The sequence below is a fragment of the Chlorocebus sabaeus genome, chromosome 20 (genome assembly GCF_047675955.1).
Source record: "Chlorocebus sabaeus isolate Y175 chromosome 20, mChlSab1.0.hap1, whole genome shotgun sequence".
Lineage (NCBI taxonomy): Eukaryota > Metazoa > Chordata > Mammalia > Primates > Cercopithecidae > Chlorocebus > Chlorocebus sabaeus.
The window spans coordinates 115,138,119-115,162,451 of record NC_132923.1 but is presented as its reverse complement, the minus strand read 5'-3'; the positions used below and the strand labels follow the sequence as shown (position 1 = coordinate 115,162,451).

The 24,333-nt window shown below is 56.1% G+C and overlaps 1 protein-coding gene and 1 pseudogene across 4 annotated transcripts in view; one reads left to right on the top strand and one right to left on the bottom strand.

The window, feature by feature from the left end:
- Window positions 1-24,333, bottom strand: part of HSPG2 (heparan sulfate proteoglycan 2) — a 115,887-nt gene that overhangs the window by 59,042 nt on the left and 32,512 nt on the right. Inside the window, exons 2-17 of one of the 4 annotated variants that reach the window (XM_007980126.3) lie at window positions 17,350-17,485; window positions 16,383-16,427; window positions 11,008-11,117; window positions 10,849-10,907; window positions 10,403-10,563; window positions 9,103-9,153; window positions 8,034-8,162; window positions 7,516-7,770; window positions 7,311-7,430; window positions 5,397-5,528; window positions 5,097-5,241; window positions 4,852-5,003; window positions 4,613-4,762; window positions 1,023-1,186; window positions 338-517; window positions 45-241 (exon numbers count right to left, since the gene is read on the bottom strand). In XM_007980126.3, coding sequence (XP_007978317.3) covers window positions 45-241; window positions 338-517; window positions 1,023-1,186; window positions 4,613-4,762; window positions 4,852-5,003; window positions 5,097-5,241; window positions 5,397-5,528; window positions 7,311-7,430; window positions 7,516-7,770; window positions 8,034-8,162; window positions 9,103-9,153; window positions 10,403-10,563; window positions 10,849-10,907; window positions 11,008-11,117; window positions 16,383-16,427; window positions 17,350-17,485 — 2,186 coding nt within the window. The remainder of the gene's footprint in view (window positions 1-44; window positions 242-337; window positions 518-1,022; window positions 1,187-4,612; window positions 4,763-4,851; window positions 5,004-5,096; window positions 5,242-5,396; window positions 5,529-7,310; window positions 7,431-7,515; window positions 7,771-8,033; window positions 8,163-9,102; window positions 9,154-10,402; window positions 10,564-10,848; window positions 10,908-11,007; window positions 11,118-16,382; window positions 16,428-17,349; window positions 17,486-24,333) is intronic. The other 3 variants (XM_038001292.2, XM_038001330.2, XM_038001360.2) reach the window with 3 other exon arrangements.
- Window positions 2,260-2,673, top strand: LOC119625280 (large ribosomal subunit protein eL31-like; annotated as a pseudogene).

Sequence of the window (24,333 nt, the reverse complement as noted above, 5' to 3'; positions counted from 1 at the left end):
CTTGCCAGGGCCTCTGTGGTTCCCAGCCCTGCTGGCTCAGGCACCTGCACTCCTCCACACTGTGGGCACGGCCATGGCTGGTGGCGTGGGTCACAGTAGTATCCATGGCGATGTCGCTCAGCCCCACGCTGGCCATCTTGGTGTTGTACACGGTCTGGATGAGCACGGCCTCCAGGCTCTGCAGCACCTGTAGCAGCTCCGCGCGCTGCACCGGTCGGCCAGACTCATGGACCCAGTGCTCCTGGGTACGGGTGAAGGTGGCAGGGGTCACACATCAGCACCTACTCAGCCTAAATCCCCCTTTGCTCCCACCCCTAAGGGCTCAGGCACCACCTACCTCAGAGAACTGGACCTGGCGCTGGTTCAGAGCACCAGGTTGGGTGGGCGTGTGGCCTCGGGAGAGGAGGCGGTACCCGGCACCCACAAGGACCACGTCCGGCCGCTGCACTGGCTCCAGCATGCCACGGGCCAGTTCGTAGCGCACGTTGTAACGCAGGGAGCCACCATAGGAATCCACCTGGCACAACAGGGTGGATCAGGGTGGGCAGCTGTGGGCACACTTGACCCCCATCGTGCCTACAAGGTGCCTACAGTCTTCCAGCTCCTCCCTCACTGTGCCTACCTGAGACTCACTGTGTGCCAGGCACTGAGCTAGGTATAGGGAAACTGAGATGGGTGAGACTCAGGCCCTGACTCTAGGGTGTTTGGTCCATGGCAGGGTGTGGAATCATGCAGTGCACAGGGTGCCCAGGGAAGCCAGTGCGGAGGCACAGAACCCAACCCAGGCATGGGGGGGCGGTCCGGGAGGGCTCCTGGGAGGACAGAAGGCCAGCTCTTCTTCCCAAGCCAGCAGTGCCAGGGAGAGGTCCTGCCCTGAATGGAAGAGCCACTGCCACAGGGGGCTGCATCGGGGCACGGCAACACCTTTGCCCCCAAGTCTGCCTTGCTGTCCACCAACTGCAGAGGGAGCGGAGCCCACGGGGATTCTTTCTCCACCCAGGGCGGCAGCCCAGGCCTCTCACCTTGTTGCCCAGGAACTGCTCAGGGAGAGCCCAGAAGGAGTCGTGGACGAGGAAGCGGCGGGACAGGTCGACTAGCTGGAACTCGTGCAGGGCTGGGTCGATCTGCAGCTGCGTGGAGGAGAGGGGTGGCATGCTGGGCTGTGCAGGCATCACCACATTCACACCTGCGGGTGGCAAGGGAGAGGCTAAGGGCTGCAGCCTGGGCCTGGCTGATACCCCCACCTTGAGGGGCAGCAACCCGGAAAAAGATGGGAAAATTCTAGGGGAAATTTGATTTCAAGAAAACTTCAATCTCTCTTCCAAAGTGAAGAAAATGCAGGTTTTGGCCAGGTGCGGTGGCTCACGTCCATAATGCCAGCACTTTGGGAGGCTGAGGCGGGCAGATTACTTGAGGCCAGGAGTTCATGACCAGCCTGGCCAACATGGTGAAAATAATTAAAAAAAAAAATTAGCCAGGCATGGTGGCGCACACCTGTAGTCCCAGCTACTCAGGAGGCTGAGACAGCAGAATCACTTGAACCTGGGAGGCAAAGGCTGCAGCGAGCTGAGATCGTGCCACTGCACTCCAACCTGGTCCACAGAACAAGACTCTGTCTCAAAAAAAGAAAAGAAAAAAGAAAATGCAGTTCTTTTCCTCCTTCTCAAATACTGGAGCAGCATTTCCCGAAGCACGCTCTGAGAAAGGAAAGTCAATGCCATGGAATGATGGCTGGGGAACCATTTGGGAACCACAGGGTCAAAGAAAGGTCCAGGGGGTTCTTTGCAGCCAGACTTCTCCGGGCCTTTCTTGCTAAGAGACCCACAGACTTTCAGGGCTGGAACAACCCTGCGGGCAGGAGAGCTACACAGGGCTGAGGAACAGGAGCTCAAGTCCAGGTGTGTTGTAAGCCTGGGCAAGGGCCTCAGTTTCCTCATCTGTAAGATGGTGCTTAAAGTAGCCTGCCTCCTAGAGGTATAAGCTAAAATGAGAAAACTGACATAAAATGTCTAGCTCTTATTGTTGCTCTTGTTATGACGGGTCATCCAGTCCAACCCTCTCCTAAGTACACACACATACACACAGTACGCCACATGGGAATTCCCTTGACAGCATCCCCCCAGATCACTAGGACAGCTCCACCCTAGAGAACTTTCGGTGGAGTGAAAATATCCTGTACCTACACTCTTCATTATGGTAACTATTAGGTTGGTACAAAAGTAATTGCTGATTTTGCCATTAAAAGTAATGGTGCTTTCCAACTTGGACCCAGCAGAATGGCTCCCACAAAGAAGGGTGGCGAGAAGAAAAAGGGCCGTTCTGCCATCAACGAGGTGGTGACCCGAGATTACACCATCGACATTCACAAGCACATCCATGGAGTGGGCTTCAAGAAGCGTGCCCCTCGGGCACTCAAAGAGATTCAGAAATTTGCCACGAAGGAGATGGGAACTCCAGATACGCGCATTGATACCAGGCTCAACAAAGCTGTCTGGGCCGAAGGAATAAGGAATGTCCCATACTGAATCCATGTGCGGCTGTCCAGAAAACGTAATGAGGATGAAGATTCACCAAATAAGTTCTATACTTTGGTTACCTATATACCTGTTACCACTTTCAAAAATCTACAGACAGTCAATGTAGATGACAACTAATCGCTGATCGTCAAATACATCAAATAAAGTTATAAAATTGAAAAAAAAAAAGTAATGGTACCAGCCACACGTGGCCACTGAGCACTGGAGACGTGTCTAGTGCTGCTCAGGAATGAATCATTGTATTTCAGTTTAAAGAGCCTCACATTGCCAGTGACTGCCACATTAGACGGTGCAGCTGTCACGGATGGGGAGCATACAACCTCCAAAGACCATCCCCCCTCCCAGCTCTGGACAGCTTTGACTCTTAGCAAGTTCTTCCTTACATGGAGTCCACATCTGTCTGCCAACAGGTTCTCCTGCTCATCCTGAATTAACCCCCTGCAACCACAGGGGAGTTCAGCTCCTCACCCACAGAACGACCAAGCACAGCCCCGGGTCTAGGTTACTCTATCCTCTTTCCTCCCTGCCTTCCAGGGATGTCTTCAGGCCTCGTCCCTCCTGGTCACCATCCACACACAGACCACCTGCTCACCATGGAATTCCCACCACTCCCTCCCCTGGACTATCCAGATTCCAATCAGACAGCCCTGGGTTAACCCCCCCACTTTAAACTGCTGTGGGAACCCAGGCACGGAAGTTCCACAACCTCTCAGAGCCCTGGGGCTCTCATCTTAAAACTGTGAAATCAGCCCTGTCCTTGCAAGGGTTATTGGCAGTTCGATGACTGTCAGGTCAAGCCACAGGGCCAACTGCCTGCTCACCAAATGGTGGCCATGGCCATTAGCATTCTAAATATACTGGGGAACAACTTTGGGAAGTAACTAAGTTTTGTTTTGTTTTTAAGGACGGGGTCTCATTCTGTTGTCCAGGCTGGAGAGCAATGGCGTGATCATAGCTCACTGTAGCCTCAAACTCCTAGGCTCAACAGATCCTTCTGCCTCAGCCTCTCAAGTAGCTGGGACTACAGGCGCAAGCCACCATGCCTGGCTAGATTTTTTATTTTTAATTATTTGTAGAGATGTGGTCTCACTATGTTACCCAGGCTGGTCTTGAACTCCTGGCCACAAGTAATCCTCCCTCAAAGCCTCCCTAAGTACCTGGATTACAGGCATAAGCCACCATGCCTGGCCAGGTAACTCAGTCTCACACAAGTCATTTTTAGGTTCCTCAATCAACAAAAGGGCATAAAATGTGTTGAGTGCTTTGGAGCTAACTCTCTACATGCATTTAATCCTCTGCAATGAAGAAGTGAGGGCTGCTTGATGCCAGGTGGGAAATGACAGAGCTGGGACCTGAGCCCAAGTCCAGGCAGTGCCCGGGCTCATGCTCTCAGCCATCCTGCCATTCTGCCTCTCAGAGCCAGAAAGAATTGAGTCCAGCCGCCTGCCTCTATCTTTGGGAAAATAGGCCCAGGGAAGCCAAGAGACTTGCCCAAAGACACAGCAGCAGTAAGTGGTGCAGCTGGAGGCCACCCTCAGGCTAAGAAGACGCCAAAGCCTGGGCTCCTATACTCTGGGTACACTGGCACCTCTGTCTCTCAGAATGAGGACAATGACTGTGACGTTAGCAAATACCTCCTGGGTGCTGACCATGGGCTGAGCACAATTCCGAGAGGCTTACATACGTGACCCCACTAAGTCCTTACCAAGTCCTGGAAGGTAGTGATTATTCTACTCCCCCGACTTTATAGATGAGAAAACAGACACGAGAGAGTGGGTAACTTGACCCAGGACACAGGTGGACAGCGTCCACGTCAGGATCTGAAGTAGGAAGCTGGCTCCAGAGCCCGTCCTCTCCGTAACCTGAAGCAGGTAGGTAGCAAGAGGGGATTTGGCTTTTCCTAAACATGGTGGTTTTCCTCCCAAAATGCTTTTTTGACAGGGCTCAGTGTTTCTTCAGTGACTCGTATTCCTTCCCGAAACCTGGCCTCCTCTGTCTGCATCTATCCTCTGTGCCCACTGGAGCCTGGTACCCACCTCCCACCTCCCTCAGCGCTCACCCGCCCGCCAACGCACCCTTGAAGTCATCGGGTTGGTCAAAGCGCAGCCTGATCTGGTCCCGGAAGCGGCGGCTGCTCTGGCACACACTGGTGATGCCAAAGCAGAAGCAGGGCAGGCAGGAGGCGCTGTGCTCCAGGTAGAAGTGGCCGTCAGGGCAGGGGCCTGCTGGGCGGCATGGGAGGGGGCTGCAGCCAGCTGTGGCGGGCAGCCCAGCTCTGCCCCCACACCCAGTGACACCTGCCCTCAGGCAGTACCTCGCTGTGGGACGAGCTCAAGGACACCGTCAGGAATGCCAAACACCATGCCCCGGGCGTTCATGGCCTCACAGGTGTAGGCACCCTGGTCTGACTCCTTCACGTCACGGATGATCAGTGTGCCACGGCCCCCCTCGCTGGTCACTGTCACCCTGTTGGCCCCAAGACAAGCGGTAGGATCTGGCCTAGGGCTCTGGACCAGCTGTCCCCCATTCCCACCCCACCACCCAGGCCCAGAGCCACACCTGGGATGAGAGGGGATGTGGCCCCAGTTGAGCCTCCAATTGATGATGGGGGTGGGGACGCCAATGGCCACGCAGGTGAAGGTCACTGTCTGGCCCCGGGAAGCCTGGATGGACTCCTGAGGAGGCGTCACCACCTGGGGGGGCACTGAGGAGACCAGGGCAGGGGTGAGGGAAAAGGAAGGAGGAGCGGAGGAAGCGCTCCGAGGAGCTAGGAGGGAGATGAGTGGAGGTTGAGGCTGTGGACAGAAGCCCCCAGAACCCAGCCCAGGGCCCACATCTCGATCCCAGCTCCCTGCTCACTGCAGCCAAACTCGTCGCTCCGGTCGGGACAGTCACTCTCCTCGTCACAGTGGAAGCTGGCTGGGATGCACACGTTGGTAGAGACGCATCGGAACTGTGTGGGCCCACACACCTCTTCAGAGCGCTTGGTGGCTGGGGACAAAGCCAGGTGGTTCCCAACAGCCCACCCCTGTCCATCCTCCCTGGGCATCCCCAGAGTCACTCTCTCATTTTGCCCACATAACCCACAGTGGCCCTTGCCATGCCTAGTCCCTGCTGCACAACACTGTCCACCTCACAGCCAGCATGATGCGGCCACCAGGTGTCATCGAACCACTCATCACATTACCCAGCCCCCACCCCTCACTCCACCTGCATTCCCCATGCCAGTTATGGCTGGCACATCACTGTCACAACCACAGTGTCACCCAGCCACACTCAGAGTCACAGAAGCGCTATCTTGCACACATGGACAAGACCCACGTCAAAGGCACAACCAGTGGGGCTGGCATTTCTAGGCGCCAGCAATGCCCCACACACCCTTCTCTACCAGAAAGGCCCGGCAAGGCATCTGGCACAGCATGGTCCCCTGTGGGGCTCGACAGTCTGCGCTCCCACTGACAAGCCCTCTATGGAGTGGCCAGAGGCTGGAGGTGGCCTGGGACAAGGGCTGGGCCCCACTAGGCCTCTCTAGTGGCTGGTGACCAATATTCTTCCTCAGGGAGATAGAGCTTGAGAGAGACACAGACACAGACAGAGAAGTCACAGCCATGCAGGAGGAGCGGAAGCTGCGCATCCACAGAGCAGGTGCGAGAGGAGACCAGGAGGTAGCTGTGGAGGCAGCTCAGGCGCTTCTGTTCCCCGCACTCTCAGGAGCCCATGAGGCCATTCAGCCTTCACATTCTCTGGTTCTGTGCTGTCCACAAGGACCTGTCCTTCCTTTGACTTCCCCAGCAGAGGTCCCTGGAAAGGGCCTTCCCACTAAAGCCCCCAATTACTTTCTCTCTCCCAAGGAGCTGGTGCTGACAGGCAAGCTTAGAGCCACAGAAAGGCATTCTCAAACTCTGCTGGTCTGTGGCATGATGCGGCCTCTCCCCAGGGCTTGCTGTGGAGTGGGCAGGGGAAGGAAGGCAAGGAGAAGCTGGACAAGCTCACGGTAGGAACATGGACACGCGCCCAGACACACCACCCAGGACCACAGCTAAGTGCCTGAAGATTATCCTCAATCTCGCACTAACAAGCATCAGGCTTCTCATGGGATGGGACATACTGGATACCACCTGATGTGGTCTCTGCCTCTCCAGCCTCCCCCTCCTATTTAACTATCAGGACGCCCATAATGTCCACAACGTGAACTGGAAAGATGGATACCATAAGTGTGGGGCAGTGGGAGTCTGGAAGGACGGATGGGAGGGAAGAAGGATGACAAATGGATGGGTGGAGAGATGGATAAAGGGCTGGGCGGATGGATAATGGGCGCATACGTGGGTGCATGGGTGGCTGTGGAGTTGGACAGATGGATGGGTAAGACTCTGACTCGCATACATAAGCCAAGGACCCATCACCAAGGGACCTTGGCACATAGAACCCTCCTAGTCATTCATCTGACACACATACAAAACAAAGAGAAACTTCATGGTAACAAAAATAAAGGAAAGAAATGAAGAGACACGAACCACAGGCGGGCTAACTACACAGCTTCACCAAAGGCCAGCTCAGGGCCAAGAGGCCTTACTGCTCTGGTCAGAGAGAAACCTTGGAGGGTGTCTCCAGGGCCTTCCGCACTCAGCCAGGGAGAGCAAACAAACAGGCTTGGGGGACTGGGGAGGGTGGAAAGCAGAGGCGCAGGGTAGGGGCGGGGCAGGAGTGGAAGGCGGGGCAGGAGCAAGCGGCCTGGGCAGGGCGGGGGCCTCCGCTGGACCCTCAGATACTCACGGCAGTTGGCTTCGTCAGTTCGGTCCTCACAATCAAAATCACCATCACAGCGCCACAGCTTGAGGGCACAATGTCCATTCCCACAGGGGAACTCATTGGGCTCACAGGGTGGCGGGGGTCCTAGGAGACAGGGCAGGGGTCAGCAGCATCCTCCTGGGCCAGCTTCCCGCTCCCCGCACCCACCTGCACCCCAGCCAGTGCGCACCACAGTCCAGCTCATCGCTGCCGTCCTCGCAGTCCTCCTGTCCATCGCAGAGGTAGTCTCTGGGGATGCAGTGACCACTGCGGCATGCGGCCTCCTGGGGCCCACAGGGCAGGGGCCTGACGGAACCGGGAAGCAGGGGCTGAGGAGCGTGGGTGACTGGTGGCTGTCGCATGATGGCTGTCTCCGGCCGCGGCGGTAAAGGTGTCGTCTCCACCAGGAGAGAGACTGTGGGGCTGATCCCCAGGACCAGTTCCTCTGTGAACAGATTCCACTTGGCATTTGGCAGAAGCAGGTGGCTCCTTACCTGCTTCTTGTCCCCAACCCTCCCCAGGTCCACCCTATACTCCCCAACACCACTCTCTGCCGCCCCCTGCCTGGCTCTGTCATCACCCTTCCAGGGCCCCTATCCTCTGCCTGCACCAAACCCTCATAGTCCTCGATGGGCTCCAAGACCCAGGTGTAGCACCCTGGCCCCCCCCCGGCGCCCAAACCACTTGTGGCCTCGGACACCCCCTCACCACAATTGAGCTCATCAGACATGTCCCTGCAGTCGGGCCGCCGGTCACAGCGATACTCCAGGGCCACACACTCGTTGTAGCTGTGGCAGGCAAACTCAGCCTCCGTGCAGGCTCTTGGGAACTGGGGCACTGCGGGCGGAAGGAAGCAGACTGGAGTCAGAGGCGGCAGGAGGGAGGTGCGGGAAGCTGTAGGGAACGCAGAGGTGCTGCATGGCTGGAGTGGGCTTTGGGATCCTTTGTCAGGCAGCTTGGTTTCTGGCAGGCACAGTGAGGGCAACGAGCACATACTAGACACATCCACAGCACGCGTGGGGCATGGGATAAGTGGCAGTGGCCTCCCCCGTCTCTAACACAGACCCCACAGGCAGTTGACATGCCACACGCATGCAACCACCACACCACACACATGCAGGCCACAGCCTGGCCCAGTGAGGACAAAGAAGGAGGGAAGAGAGTGCCCAGTTGTCTTGGGCTGTGCTCAGTCAGCCATCTCACCCACACCCTTCTTTCCCCTCCATCCCTTTTTTATTTATTTATTTATTTATTTATTTATTTATTTATTTTTTTGAGGCGGAGTCTTGCTCTGTCGCCCAGGCTGGAGTGCAGTGGCACTATCTCGGCTCACTGCAAGCTCTGCCTCCCGGGTTCACGCCATTCTCCAGCCTCAGCCTCCCAAGTATCTGGGACTACAGGCGCCCGCCACCTCGCCCGGCTAATTTTTCGTATTTTTAGTAGACGGGGTTTCACTGTGTTAGCCAGAATGGTCTCGATCTCCTGACCTCATGATCCACCCGCCTTGGCCTCCCAAAGTGCTGGGATTACAGGTGTGAGCCACCGCACCCGGCCCATCCTTTAAAAAAAATTTTTTTTTCTCTCTTTTTTTTTTTTTTAGAGACAGGGTCTTGCTATGTTGCCCAAGCTGGTCTGGAACTCCTTGCCTCAAGCAATCCTCCCATCTTGGCCTCCCAAAGTGCTGGGGTTATAGGCGTGAGCCCCCGCACCCGGCCTCCTCTCCAACCTTAACTTCTCTAGGAACCTGGCTGGGCCTGGGCCTGGCTTACACTCTCACCTGGTGTCACTGCGACCGCCACAGCGGCCGGCGGGGGTGGGGGGGTCTGTGCTGGAAAGGAAGATGTGGTCAGTGGCTGTTCCACCTGGGAGCCGGGAGCTGAGGGCTGCAGGGCTGGGCCAGGCCATTCTACCACCCCTAGCCAGGAGGACTCACTGAAAAGTGAGAGAGGAGGGCTGGACCCCCGGCAGTCTTTAGACCTGGGCCTGATGATGCAGAAGAGCAAGCTTGATCTCGGGGTGCAATAATTAAGGGTTTTTGTTTGTTTGTTTTGTTTTAGAGGCAGGGTTTTGCTCTGTCACCCAGGCTGGGGTACAGTGGCATGATCCTAGCTCACTGCAGCCTCAAACTCCTGGGCTCCTGCCTCAGCCTCCTGAGTAGCTCGGACTACAGGCGTGCACCACCACGCTTGGCTTAATTGAGGTGCAGAACAAGGGAGGTGATGGTTTCACTATTTTTTCCTCATTGGGCTAGGGGATGGAGTTTGTTCCATTCTGAGTTCCACTGAGTCAGGGTCTTCCCAGAGAGAGGGAACTGAGATGGAGACAGGGCTGAGAACCACAGTCTGTGAGGGATGAACTAGGGCTGTTCGGTCTAGAGAAAAAAAACCCAAAAAACTCAGGAGGTTAAAACAGGAGACCAAGGGCACAGTAGAAGGAAATCTGGGCTGACCCAGAGTACAAAGGTCAGGATTCTGCACCTAACAGCTGTGTGGTTTGGACCAGTTTCCTAGTCTCTCTGTGCATCAGTTTCTCCTGCTTCTCTCATCACAGGTTCTGCCAAGACTGGCATAGACACCGAGTTTGTTTGAAATCCTCGCCTTTTCACTATCTGCCTATCTGATCCTGGACAAATTCAGATTTTCCTTTCTGGGCCTCAGTTCCTCCGTCTCTGAAACAGGAGGAATAACATCTCCTTCAAAGGAATTGCTGTGAAGACTGACCCAGAGGAAGGAAATAAAGGCAGTCAGGGCTCAGTAAACAGTTGCTGGTTATTATTAAGTACTAATGTGTTTTGGACCTGTACGTACAGGATAAATAAAGGCCTGACTACCTATTGTCAATGTGCAGAGGTCTAGAAGGAAGGAGCAGAACTTGGGTCTAATGGGCATGTGCTAGAGGAAACAGTCTGCACTCTACCAAGCCCAGACTGTATATGGATCAATGGGGCAGATTCAGGAGGTAGTGAGCTCCCTGTTTCTAGTGGTGTGCAAGCCCAAGTTGGGAGCCCATGGTGGAGACACTGAAAGGGGACCCCACGAGTCTGGAGGAGGCAACCCCAGACACCAGGATAGGCTCACCTGTGCCCAGGCGTCGGAACTGGAATCCCCGGGGAGAGGTGATGTAGGAGGCCATGGAGCCACTGGAGATGACCCTGAGCAGCACCTCCTGAATCTGAGCCCCGTCTGCATTCCCTTCCGAGCCCACATCCAGCTCCACAAAAACCCAGCCATCCAGCTCCCTGGGGATGGAGATGGGCAGGAGACGAGGGTCAGAGAGACGCCTGTGTTCTCAGCTACTCCATGAGGCTCCTGCCCCGATGCTCAGGCCCTGTTCCAGGACAGCCTGTACCCAAAGAAGGGCAACTAAAGGTCCCAATGATCCCCCCACCAATTCCTGAATTTCCACCCATAGCGACTCATCCCATAGGCCTTTCTGCAGTACCAGGCTTCCTTCTCATCCTCATCAGCCCCCTCCAGGTTACCCACTCAAGTCCCCCAGCAACCCCCAGGGGGCCCCTTCTCACTTGATGAACACCACACTGACAACCTGGTCTCCAGGAATTTTCAAGTACTCCGACTCCAGCTGGGGAGGGACACAGTGCCATCAGCCCCAGAGGCCTTCACCCCATCCTCGGTCCTGCCCCACCGACACCCACGAGCTTCCCGAACCCCCTTCACCTCACCGTGTCTACCACAGCCTCAGACACCTCTCGGAATTCTCTGGAGCCTGCGTCCTCCAGCTGAGGGCTGTACTCGATGGAGCGAGTGAAATTCACCAGGGCTCGGAAATAAACTGGAAAATCAAAGGAGGATCATTTTGAGGGCCCCAGCCTGGCATGTAGTGGCCTTAGGCAGTTGGAGCATTCAGACAGAGTTGGGGGGATAGCCCCGGGAGGCCTCCCTTAAGACTGACACCTGTGTGCCCACAGCTATGCCCAGCACTGCCTGTAGGTATACATGCTCAAGGGTCAATGTCAAAGCCCCAACTTGACTGAGGGGCTTTAACTAACAGGGGAAATGGCCTGATCCAGAAACCACGTGCGAGTGCAGAAGAGGAGACCCCCACAGTTCAGAGGAAGGCTGGACAAGAAGGGGTGGCTCCCAGAGGGGGCTGGCCTGGCACAGGGATTACCTGTGTGTGACTGGGAAAGGCTCTGCCAGCCTTCCTTGGCCAGTTCCTAGTCATTCCTCAGGACCTGGCTCAGCCATTGTCTCCTGATCTTCCTGATCTGCCCTGGCTGGGGTAGGGACCGCTCCCCTGGGCTCTCACAGTACCCTGCTTTCCCTAGCAGAGCACCTTCCACCGTGTACTGTGTAGATTCTGCCAGGTTTCACATCACAGTAACAATCGTGAGTTCTAAGGCCAGCCGCGCCTCAGGCACTGACCTCGGCTCTGAGTTTCTGTTTCCTAATGGTGATATTGACTGCATGCACCACCTTCGTGGCTGCGAGGAGTGCATGATGCTGTGTTCACATGCACCAGGCCATTATACTCAGATGCAGTGCCTGGCACACAGCAAAGCACCTGAGAATCAAAGCTGCTGTCATCCTCTCTACCACCAGACTCTAAGCTTGATGAGGGGAAACCTGGGATTTCATTCACGACCCCATCCCTAGTGCTTGCCGAGTGCCTGGCACACAGCGGGTTCCTCGAAAGTGATGGCTGAACAAATTCATCTCAAACTGGCGTGAACATACACATGCATCTGTTGTTTTTTTTTAGGCAGGGTCTTGCTCTGTCACCCAGGCTAGAGTGCGGTAGCACAATCACAGCTCATGGCAGCCTCAACCTACAAGGCTCAAGCTATCCTCCCACTGCAGCCTCCTGAGTAGCTGGGATTACAGGTGCATGCCACCATGCCCGTCTAATTTTTTGACTTTTGATAGAGATAGGGTCTTGCTATGTTGCCCAGGCTGGTCTCAAACTCCTGCGCTCAAGCAATCCTCTCGCTATGGCCTCCCAAAGTACATCTATCGTTTCTTAAGCACCTACTATATACTAGATATTTTATACTCATTACGTTTCACAATGTTTGTGAATTCATGTATGTGATAAATATGAATGAATAAGAGTGACAAATGAGTCATATACAAGCTAAGCATCCCTAATCCAAAAATCTGAAATCCGGTGTGTAGGTGGCAGAGCAGGGAGTGGCACTGTCTGTGCTACTGCCAGGCCCATCCTCCTCCCGCTTTACTCTGTCTGTCAGGCCCGCAGGTGCATAGGACGTTCTTGCTCTGTGGCTCGGGTGAAGAAAGCCCTGGCGCTGCCTGCCCTGAACCGCTGGGCCAGGCTCCTGGGTGCCGGGTGGGCGGGGCTCTGTGGGCTGGAGTGTGGGGACCATGGCTCAGCTACAGAGGCCCCTTGTGAGCCGGCACAGAGGCCCATTGACAGTCCCCCCACCCAAGCCCCTGGCCTCAGCCCCATGGCCCAGAGCGGGTGAGGAGGCCGGGCCTCTGCCCAGGAATGTGTCCGCTCCTGGGGAAGGGGGCTGGAGCTCCACAAAGCCCCTTTCTACTAGGGCCTGGGAAGGGCACAGGCCCTCCAGCCTGACCCCACCCCCCTTCATTCTTCGAGACCAAGGGCAGGTCCAGGCGAACACCCTCCGTCTCCCACCCTGCAGCTGGTGCCTGAGCATTGGGGCAGAAGGTGAGGCCACCTCTGTTTTAAGAACCAGCCCCCGGGCTGGGCACGGTGGCTCACGCCTGTAATCCGAGCACTTTGGGAGGCCAAGGCGGGCAGATCACTTGAGGTCAGGAGTTCAAGACCAGCCTGGCCGACATGGTGAAAATACAAAAATTAACCAGGCATGGTAGTGCGTGCCTGTAATCCCAGCTACTCAAGAGGCCGAGGATTGCTTGAACCAGGGAGGCAGAGGTTGCAGTGAGCCGAGATTGTGCCACTGCACTGCCTTCCAGCCTGGGTGACAGAGTGAGACTCCATCCAAAAAAAAAAAAAAAAAAAGAACCAGCCTCCAGAGCCAAGGACATTGGTGCAGCCAGCAGGGGCGAGGCTGCCTTGGAATAGGGGTGCTCTCTGGCCAGTCCTCTCCTTCCTCTTACCCTATCTGGTGAGTTCCCTCGGAGCCAGAGGCTGGGAGAGGGAGACAGCTACTGTGCACTCAGGGTGGAAGTGGGAGCTGCACTCCTGACCAGCCCTGGCCCTGGAGGAGGCTACTCACCAACTCCTGATTCCCATCCCTGCCCAACAGAACTCCCTGCAACATACCCAGGTCCCTGAACTCCAGTCCTGGGTCCCTGTGGATCCCTCGGGTGGGCCCAGGATTGGCCTGTGCCAGGGTAGACACAAGTGGCCTCTGGAATGCAGGGCCTGGTTCCCTGCAGGGCTGTTGCACACAACTCTGCCCGACCGACACCTCATGGGGAAGAACGCCAGGCTCCCAGTCCACTGCATTTAGATCTGTGGGCCCAGGGTGGGCCTGGCTGTGTCCTGGGCAGGGGCAGTGGCTGGCCTGGCCCCTGGACTCCGCAGGGAGGTGCCTCTGAGCCTCTTGTGTGACTTGTAGCAAAGTGCAGGTTGGGGAGGAAGAGAATAGGGAGAAAGGAGAGAAAAGGAAGAGTGGGGAGAGAGGATGGGGAGGGAGGCAGAGGGAGAGCAGCACTCCCACCTGGCCCAGGCCTGGGTCACTTACTGAGAGGGGACTCCTCATCAGGCTCGGAGACCATCATGCCAGCCACGGGCGGGCGGCCCAGGGGCGGCCCTGAGCCTGCAGAGTAGAGACAGAGAAGGAGGCAAGCGAGGGAGACGAGACAGAGAGAAGCAGAGAGAGGCAGAGACAATGAAAGAGAGCAGAAGACACAAAGAGACAGAAAGATAGAGACAGACACAGAAAGTGAGGGTGGGGAGAATGAGAGACAAAAGGCAGGACGAAGGTGAAGAAAAAGGCAGCGGGGAAAAAAAAAAAAAAGAAAAGAACAGGCAGAGGGGAGAGAGGGAAAGACAGGGGGCGACAGAGGCAGAGATGGTGAGCCAGAGAGAGGGAGAAGAACAGGATGAGGCAGAGGGAGGAGGTGCAGAGACAGACACCCAAGGAGTGGGGAAGAGGGCCCAGGACAGGGCGGACAGGGAACACACACAGACATGCAGACAAGGGTCAGAGCAGGACACACGGGCATGGGGGAAGACAGAAAGAGACAGGTCAGAAGATGGAAAGAAACTGGGGGAGGAGAGGTGGGAAGGGGTCCTAGGGAGGGAGGCTATCAGGGATGGGTGTTGACACACAGGGGGCTGGAGCTGAGCCAGAGAGCCACAGCCATGCCCAGGGGGAGGAGGGGAAGAGCCATCTCAAGGGCTGGAGTCCAGGGTCTGGGACTGGGCCAGAGCCTAGGCATGGCCCCATGACGGTCAGGATGGCCCTGGCTCATGGGTGCAGTGGGGGCGCTGCCCTTGGTCAAGGCTGAGCGGGCACCCTGGGACCCCGGGATCAGGAAGTCATACCTGCTGCCTGCCTGACTGCCATTCAGCCCAGTTGCCTGGACCTGCCCCAAGGGCAGCTGGCAGGAGGCAGGGTTTGGGCCTGGAGGGTCTGAGGCCCCACCTGTTTCCACTTGTGAGGAAAGGCACCTACCCTGGTCTTGGGCCCCTCCAGCTGTTGTGCCCTGTTCCCCACCTCTTCCCCTCTGGCCTCGCCTGCCCTCACAGCTGCTTCTCAGGGAGGGCAGGTGGGCTGGCCAGGACTGCCCAGCTGGGGGAGGGGCTGGAGATGGTTCATGAATGGACAGGGTGGACTCAGAGGCAAGCCCAGCTTGGCCAGAGGCAGCTCCAGGAACACATTAGCATAGGCCATTGCAGGATGGGACATGGTTTGTGTGCCTGGAGCCAACCTGACACTCCCTCTCCCAAGCCCCGCCCAGTTCCCAGGCATCCTGCAGCCTACGTGAGGAGACCTACACGAGGAAAACCTTCAGGCGGAGCCCAAGTCCAGGCTCTGGGAGGTCACAGTCAGGACCAGGTTACCCAGGGACCCACCCTCCTGTCTACACTGACCCAGTTAGGATGCCACCCACTGGCATTTGAAGGCCCCTGATATGTCAGCTAAAGGGAGGTGACTCCACCCCTGAAGTAGGCCCAGGCCAGATTTGGCCAAGGCCTACCTAGGGTGAGGGCAGTCTTGGATACCACGGGGCAGCCCAGTGGTTGGTCTGACCTAAGCACCTGCTCCATCCTTGGCCCTGGTCATAGACTGTCCCAGGAGCTGCCTCCCAGAGAGGGCAGTAGGAACCATAAAGAGCCACAGGGCCTTGTCCTGGGGTAGGTCCTTCTCCACCCAGTATCCCAGAGTGGAAGGAAGTGGGGACTGTGAGCCCCCATCCCAGTGCTGGGCCAGTCTGACCAGGGTGGGGGCTGCCTCTCCTCCCTCCAAGAGCCCAGCCTTGCCTCCCTAAGCTGGGAACCCTTGCTTCCCAGCAGGTGACTCGCTGTCACTGAGAAGCAGCCCAGGAATCTGCATTTCTCACGAGCTCCTGGAAGTTCTAAAGCACACTCCTGAATGCACATCCCATGGGCACAGCCTAGAAGTCCACAGGCCAGCACTTAGGAGGCAGGGTTCTCTCCCAAGCCTAGGGTCAGGCTCACTCTGAGCCCTGCCCACCCTGCTGGATGCCTGAACGCCCAATTCCACAGAGCCCCTCTGCTCTGCTTGTCTTTGCCTGGGACCCCCAGCTCTCTGCCACCAGGAGAGCTCTGGGGAAGGACTCAACAGTTGAGCTGCCCTGGGAGGTGAGAACATTGCTTTGAATGTGGAACAGCTGACTGGCTCTCAGCCCCCAGCAGAACTGGGCTTTACCTGCCCATTGCCCTGATACCTGTGCCTGTGGCATGGGCAAGCACAGGACCTGGCCACACCAGCCTTGCAGGGACCTCCCAATCAGTCTGCACAACTGTCACTCCGCAGGTTAAGAGATCACCCCCACTTCTCCTTGCTTTGTACCCCAGGGCAGGCCCAAGGAGCCCTCGAGGCCCTCAACCCAGGAGACTGGCTCTAGGGCTTCCCTGGGGGGCAGGAGGGAGACCTGCGGGAGGCCCGCAGCAACTTACCCATCTGGAAGTCCCCGCTGCCCAGGTCCCCACTGCCCAGGTCGTCTATAAGCAAAAAAGAGACGTAATCAGCAACAACAATTTGTTGAGTACCTACTGAGTGTCAGGCACTGTTCTGGGCACCTAGCATACAGTGGGGCAGGGTTGAGGAAGCACAGAATGGTCGGTCACCCTCCTCCCCCTTGCCTAGGGAGGGGGCCTGTGAAAGTCGGCTTGGAAGCCTCCATCCCAGAGGGTGTGGGCCAGCTGGGCTCAATGGCTCATGCCTGTAATCCCAGCACTTTGGGAGGCCGAGGCAGGCGGATCACTTGAGGTCAGGAGTTCAAGATCAGCCTGGCCAACATGGTGAAACCCCGTCTCTACTAAAAATACAAAAATCAGCCGGATGTGGTGCCACCTGCCTGTTGTCCCACCTACTTAGGAGGCTGATGTAGAATTGCTTGAACCCAGGAGGCAAAGCCTGCAGTGAGCTGAGATGGCACCACTGCACTCCAGCCTGGGTGGCAGAGTGAGACTCCATCTCAAAAAAAGAAAACAAAACAAAAAACAAGAAAAAATAAAAAAGAGAGAGAGAGAGAGAGAGAGAATATGTGGGCTGACGCCCCAAACTCCAGGGACTCAAATTATCTGTCCAGTGGCTGGGGTGGGAACGGGCAGATCAGACTAGCCTCCAGGTGAGAACAAGGAGGTGGGGTACAGGATGCGTGATCGTCCTGCACACTGCATTGCCAGCCACCTGCCCGGTAGGTCCTGACCGTCCCAGGCTGCAGAATGATGACCAGCCCAGGGCCACACAGGTTGTAAGTGGAGGATGCTGGGGTCATGGGGACCAGGGCTCAGGACACACACAGCCCATCTCTTGAGGAACCACCTTGTGGAACTTCATGGGGCCTCTTTAAAGACCAGTGGGAAGAAGCACAGCCTCAGCCCCCACCCCTCTGCTCCCAGCCTCGGATCCTTGGCTCACCTCCAGAGGTGCTGTCAGCCAGCATGTCCTCATCATCAGAAAGGTAGGAATGTGTCCAGCGCATTTGGCTTGCTGTGACGGTCTCCGTGTCCTCAGGCAGAGATAAGCCATCGTACGCGCTCAGCCCGTGGGTCACCTGTAAGCGAACGACAGAGCCGATTGAGTCACTCTGTCCAGCTCCCACTGAGCCCCATGGTCCTTCCCCTCACTTCCAGGGGGACCCAGAGTCCCACCCCCAGTCCCCCTAGTGGTTAAATTTGACTTAGTATGGCTCAGCGAGCCAGGCTGGGGCTGAACTCGTTTTTGACTCAGTTTCCCCAAGTCCCATTAGCCCCCGGAGGCTTCAGACCCCAACCTTGTAAATTCTGAATGAATCCTCAAATAAAGCAGACAATAAAATGTAAATCACTTTAGTAAGTAAAGACTCCTTTTCCTTGGGAGAAGGCAAGGGACACCCAGGACATGAGTGAGTGGATGGGGGGGATGCGGGCGGGTAAAAGGGTGACCTCAGCCAGCGCAGATGGGGAACACAGGCAGGTGGAAGGATTGCCAGGGTCAGCATGGGTGGGGACACAGGCAGAAGTCGAGGGCGAGCTGCTCAAAGCTGTTGCCTCCCCAGGCAGCTCCTCCCCAGGCCGTTTGGCTCCTCTTCCTGCCTCCCTCTGGCCTGCCCGTCTCCAGGCTGCAGGGAACACATTCCACCGTGTTGGAGAATTAGCTTTGGCACATGCAGCCACACTGACAGGCTCATCTCTGCGCCCAGCAGCGCGGAGGCAGAGCCCAGCATCTGGGCTGAATGGGGAGAGTCGTGGTGTCAACTCCACGTGACCTCAGGCTGCTGCTGAGCCCAGGATAAGCTCTACCTTGGGGCCTGCACTATGTGGGCCGGAGCAGAAGGGCCCCAGCGGCCATAACACTTGCCTTCTCAGGTGTGGATCTGGGCAGTGAGTGTCTTTTTTCCCCTAGACAAGATCCAGATGTTTCCAAAGCAGTTTTACCAAATAACTTAGAGGAAAACAAACCCAGGGGAGCCCAAGGGAACCCCGTGGCCCACAAGTGTGCAGATTCATGATGGCTGGACCCCAGATTCCACAAACACAAGTATGCACAGACTGGTAATGGCCTGGCCTGAGGGCCTCAGGCCCTGCCCTGGCCTTAAGCCAGAAGGAAATGGTCTTGCTTTTGAAAACCAAACCCACAAGGGCTAGACAAGGTAGTGAGGTCCAAGCCAGAGCAAAGGCCAAGGAGGAGAAAAAAACAAAGAGCTAGCCAGGCCCCCTTCCCTCCCCAACCCCACAGCTCCCACAGTCCATGTCCCTCACGCCTCTGGCATTTCTCACGCCGGGCCCTCTGCTGGAATGCCCTTCCTCTCTTTGTTTCTCAGGCGAACTCCAATGCATCCTCCAAAATCAGCTTAAATACCACCTCCTCCACCTACTCAGGAATAAGGAGGAACAAACGACTGATTGATACGCGTGGATCTGACAGAAGCCAGACACAAAAGACTACAAACTATACGATTCCATTTATATGAACCTTGGGGGTGAAAGTCTAATCCATAGTGACAGAAAGATCAGTAGTCACTTGGGACCAAGGGCAGGCTGGGGGTGGCTGGGAAGGGGGCACAAGAGAACCTTCTGGGGTAATGGTTCACTGGGTATACACATCTCATTACTGACTGCACCCTGAAAATGGGTATATTTTGTTGTGTGTATTTATGCCTCAATAAGGAGGACAAGAAACTCTCTTTGTCCTAACTCCTTGCTGTTCACAGTGACCTCAACCCCCAGTCTGGTTCTGGGCCCTCCTGGGCTCACAAAGTTATTGTCTGTACCTCCACTGGAATGGAAGCACCTTGAAGGCAAGGGCTGTGATGAATTCATCTCCACCTTCTCTGCACCCCGTGCTCAATAAATACTTGAATCAATCAATGAATAAATGAATGGACAAAAATGTCATCACCTATGCATTCCAGTCACTCCTTGAAGCTGACTTGCTTTGCAGAAGCACTACCTACCTCTGGGCAATCTATAAGCAACTCCTGTCCCAGGCTGTGAGTTCCCTGGATGGGGGGTGGCTGGGTGCCATTTGTTCATCTTTGTGTTTGCGGTGCTCTCAGACCCTGGGGCTCTGCATTGTCCACATCTTATTCCTGCTTTGGCCTAAAGCCCTTGCCCCCAACAATCCACTGGCAAATGTTGCCTCCTGTTCCTTCTCCTCTCCCTGCCCTCTCCCTGTGCATAAACACCCATCCCTGTCCTCCTGAGTGCTGGCCTGTGGACTTCTAGGCTGTACCAGTGGGATGTGCATTCAGGAGTGTGCTTTAGACCCTCCGGGAGCTGGTGAGAAATGCAGATTCCTGGGCTCCTTCTCAGAGACAGTGAGTCAGGTTCTTCCATCCCAGGAGGGTGGTTATAATTTTGCATGTCCAGGGTATTCCCACAGCCACTGGTTAAAACCATAAGACCAGCCCCTGCCAGGGGTTCTGCCTCCTTCCCTGGGTGGGGTACAGGGCAGTGTTCCCACTGGCTGGAGCAGGCCTGACTGACCCAACACAGGCATGAGGCTAGGGCTGGTGCAGGGGCACTGACTCTGGATAGAGGAGATTTGAGGGGTCCTCCCAACCTGGTGGGGGGCTCCGTCAATGCCAATCCCCCTCCCATTGCAACCAAGGTTATGGAGGGCATGCCTGGAGCACTGAGACTCCCGGCATCTCCTAGACACTGCCGTCTAGAAAGGCAAACCGAGTGGTGAGTGATGTGCAAGGTCCACAGCTTTTCCCAGGGAGCAGGGAGCTGGTCAGGGAGTGGTGGCAGGGGTGGCCTTGGGACCAGACAGGAAATAGCAAAGTGAGATTCAACATGGAAAGAAAGCCAGGAACACACATCTGCAGGGAGAGGGGAAAGAGAAGCCAGGGCACGTCGGGACTTGGACAGAAGGACCCCACACTCCACCACAGGACCCCAGAGTACGGACCCCTCCGTCTGCCAGTCTGCTCTTGCTTGCAGCCCCCACCCCAGGGTCTGAGGATCCAGGGTCAGATCAGGGCCCATAGCAAGGAATAAGTCAGCAAGAGCAGAGGCTTCATCTGTAAAAAGCTGAAGATCAAAAGGTTCCAGCAGCTGTATTTCACATCTGCGAGAGGAGATGGAACCAGACAGGAAAGAGGCTCCCAGAAAGAGCCAAAAGGAACTTGAGACTTGACCATAGAAGGACCTTGGACCCAGAACGGGAAAGTCCAGGATCTGCTTGAGGAATAACAACAGCTAACATTTATTGAGCACTTACTAGGCACCAGGCACTTCTAAACCAGGTTAGAGGTCTTATGGAGTTCCACTGAGAAGGGGGGCAAAGAGAGCAGAGAAAGGTTACCTGTTGAAACTGGCATGTGGCAGGGCTGAGATTCGAACCCTGGTGCTCGGGCTCCAATACCTAAGCAGCTGCCACTGTGCTATCCCACCTCTGTGACCAGGGGTGTGCAATGAGGCAGAAACGAGATCACTGGGAGTCACTCTTGCAAAACCTCTCTGCCACATGGCACGTCACTTTGTAATGCATTTCCTCAGCCTAGAATCACCTGAGTTGGCAGTGACCCTTGGAGGTGGCTGAGGAGGTATGAATGCTCCCCTTTCCCAGTGAGTCCCGGGAGACGGATCTGCCCAGATCGCAGGTGAGGAGCTGGCATCCCACCCCAAGCCTTCTGCTCACCAGGAAATGAGGCAGGGCTGGACCTCTGGGCTGACCATGAGGCCTAAGCAGACAGCAATACCAGGGAGCCCAGGGTTGGCCAGTCCCTATCCCCAACCCGACCAGCGACCAGCTCTCAGGACGGCCCCATGGGATGCCTGAGCTGGCAGTAGCCTGGGGCCATGCAGCATGTGCCTCAGGTCCCAAGGAGGGCCATTAGCGGCTCCAAGGTCAGAGGCAGAAATAGAACCCAGGTTTCCTGCCCTCCAGCCCGTCTCCGGCTGTGAGGGAGCCCGGCTTCCTCCCAGAGGAACCCAGCACTTCAGACATGTGTTGGAGTCAGACGGGGAACCGGAGAGGAGGGGTCTAGGGGGCAGACCTCAGCCAGAAAGGAAGGAGCTAAGCAGAGAGGGGGATTTTCCAGACCCTCCAGTTCCTGGTTGGGGGGGCGCAGGCAGCTGACTCAACCGGGCCCAGGCCAGAGAACTGTTCTAACAGGCTGAGAACAATTGCTTAGGGCCGGGATGCAGGCAGGGTGGCCCCCAGTGGGCAGGCATTCCTTGAACACAGGCGGGACTGTAGGCGAAGGCTTCTGGGAGGCACCTAATCCCAGAGGTGGGCTACGTCCACCTTGTGTTATTGTGTTATTATTATTTCCATTTTCTGGATGAAGAAACTGAGGCTCAGAGAGGATTGTCTGGGTAATGGGATCAAGCAGGTAAGGCACTTAGTGAGGTGTTTACTTATACAATAAGTGCTTAATAAGTACTAGAATTACTTATACAGTAACTGCTTAATAAGCATTAGGGTTCGTACTACGCAGGGGGTGCAGGGTAGGGGTGAGGGGTAGGTGTAGTTGAGTGGTGATGCATGGGGAGTGAGAGGTGTGGGCTCAGGCCTGGGGTCACCTCCAGATCTGGGATGAAGGGAGGAGCCTGGCTGAGCGGGTGGGACCCTAGCAAGGGGTGGGCAATAGAATTGGGTCCCATGGCTCAAAGTTGTCTGCCTGCTCAGAGGCTGACTCTGGGACCAACCCAGGGCTTTGGGCTTCTGCAGTGACATTCCTCACATGCCTTCAGCAGCCAGCCCACCCCACCCTACTTGTAGCCCAGGCCTGGGACTGAGCCCCCACTGCCCCCACAGCTAGGCAGGAAGGTCTGAGCACTGCATGGTCCCCAGGGCGGCTGCAGCTGCCCAGGGCCAGGCTCCAGGCATGTGGGGATGGAGTGAGCTCACCCCATCAAAATCCAGAGACGGTGCGGGGGCGGGGAGACAAAGGAGCTACTGCCTGCCCACCTGCCTCCCTGCCACGGTCACCACGGGCTCTGCCTCCGTGCCCCTTCCCCTGCTTCCTGCCGAGGAACCAGCAGACAATGTGACCCATGGTCCCCAAATCTCTGGGGAGGGATCTGAACCCAGACAAGGTCCCCGTCCCCCTCTGCCAGGATACAGGCTCCTAGGTAACCCCAAAACAAGTGCTTCCCCTATTTAGCTGCAACCCAGGCCCCAGATACAGGATCAAGGTGCCCTGCCCCACCCCCAGGCCACCCAGTGCCCTGTCCACAGGCCACAGACAGCACAGGGGAAGGAATCTGTTGGGGCAGCACTTTGTTGTACAAACTGCCAGGGGCGGGAGAACCCGACACAAAGGCCAAAAGGCCTTTAATCCCCTGGCAGTCTGAGAGGGGCGCCGGGCCGGAAGGGAGGTGGCCACAGCCTCCTCTGGCATGCCTGTGCTGCCCGTGCCACTCGGGCGGCCTGCCAGCTTCTCACACGGAGGCCCCCAAGGTGGCAGGAACTCCGCCAGCCAGTCAGCCAGGAGGAGTATGGAGCCCCCCAAACAAGGAGAGGGTCCAACATGCATCCAGGGCTTCTTTGTGCCAGGGGCTGAGCTAAGGTCTTCACAAGGCTTACGTCACTCAGATCCACCACAACCTCACAAGGGAGACACTGGAGGCATCCTCATTTGATAGATAAGGAAACCAGGCTCAGAGAGGTAGAGTTACCTGCCCCAGGTCACACAGCAAAGGCAATGGGAATGGAGTCTGAAACCAGGACTCCCCTCTGCTGGGTTCATGCTTCTGTATTTGGCTAGCTCAGAGGCACAGCTCCCAGCAGCGCCCTGCTTCTGACCTCTGACCCCTGCCCACTGTAAGCTCCTATCAAGGCCTGCAACCTGGAAAAGCTGCATTCCATCCAGGGCTTTTCAGAGCGCTGGGGCAGGTCAGGGCCTTCAGCGGAGGCCCAGAGGGCGGGAAGCTGGGGTCTGGAGTTTCTAGTCCCAGCTCAGCCCCACACTCACCATGTTGCCTTGGACAAGCCCCTGCCTCCTTTACGTTTCAGCTAACTTTAGTGAGTCCCTACTGTATGCACTGGGCATCCACACCCACCATCTCAGTCCATGCGAACACCACGCAGAAGGCAGTGACTTTGATGTGTTTTGAGCATTGCTGCAACCCCACAACAGAAAACACACAGTAGGTACTAATAAATTTGCAGACTCATGGACAAACCAGATAAATGAACCTGCCCAACAGTCCTGAGGTGGAAATTAACCCACCTGACAGAAGAAAGCGAACTTCAGAAGGAGACCTGCCTGGCATTACACAGCTTGAAAGTGCCAGAATTACCTCTAGTCCTCAGTTCCCATTAATACAACAGAGGCCATAACACTTCATCCAAAGAGAAGGAGCGGACTAGGTCACAGGGGCCCTGAAATCCATTCTAAGACACCCCCTGTCTTTGTATAACAATCCCTCCCAGACTTAGTTCTCTCCGCTATGAAATGGCAGCAAAAGGCCGGGCATGGTGGCTCACACCTGTAGTCCTAGAACTTTGGGAGGCAGAGGTAGTCGGATCACCTGAGGCCAGGAGTTCGAGACTAGCCTGGCCAACATGGTGAAACCCCATCTCTATAAATTACAAAAATTATCTGGGCGTGGTGGCACATGCCTGTAATCCCAGCTACTCTGGAGGCTGAGGCAGAAGAATCGCTTGAATCCAGGAGGCAGAGATTGCAGTGAGCTGAGATCATACCACTGCACTCTAGCCTGGGCAACAAGAGCGAAACTCCATCTCAAAAAATAAATAAATAAAATAAAATAAAATAAAATAAAATAAAATAAAAATAAATAAAATGGAAGCAAAAAAAGGTCCCTGCTTTGCCTCCTTCCTGGGGCTACTGGGAGAGGCAAGTGTGAGGCAGTGACCTCTTTGAGAGGCATAGTCCCAAGCTCTGAATCTACCTGGCCCTTCTCCAGGCAGGCCCCATGTGGTCTCTGCCTTGGAGGCTCCTAT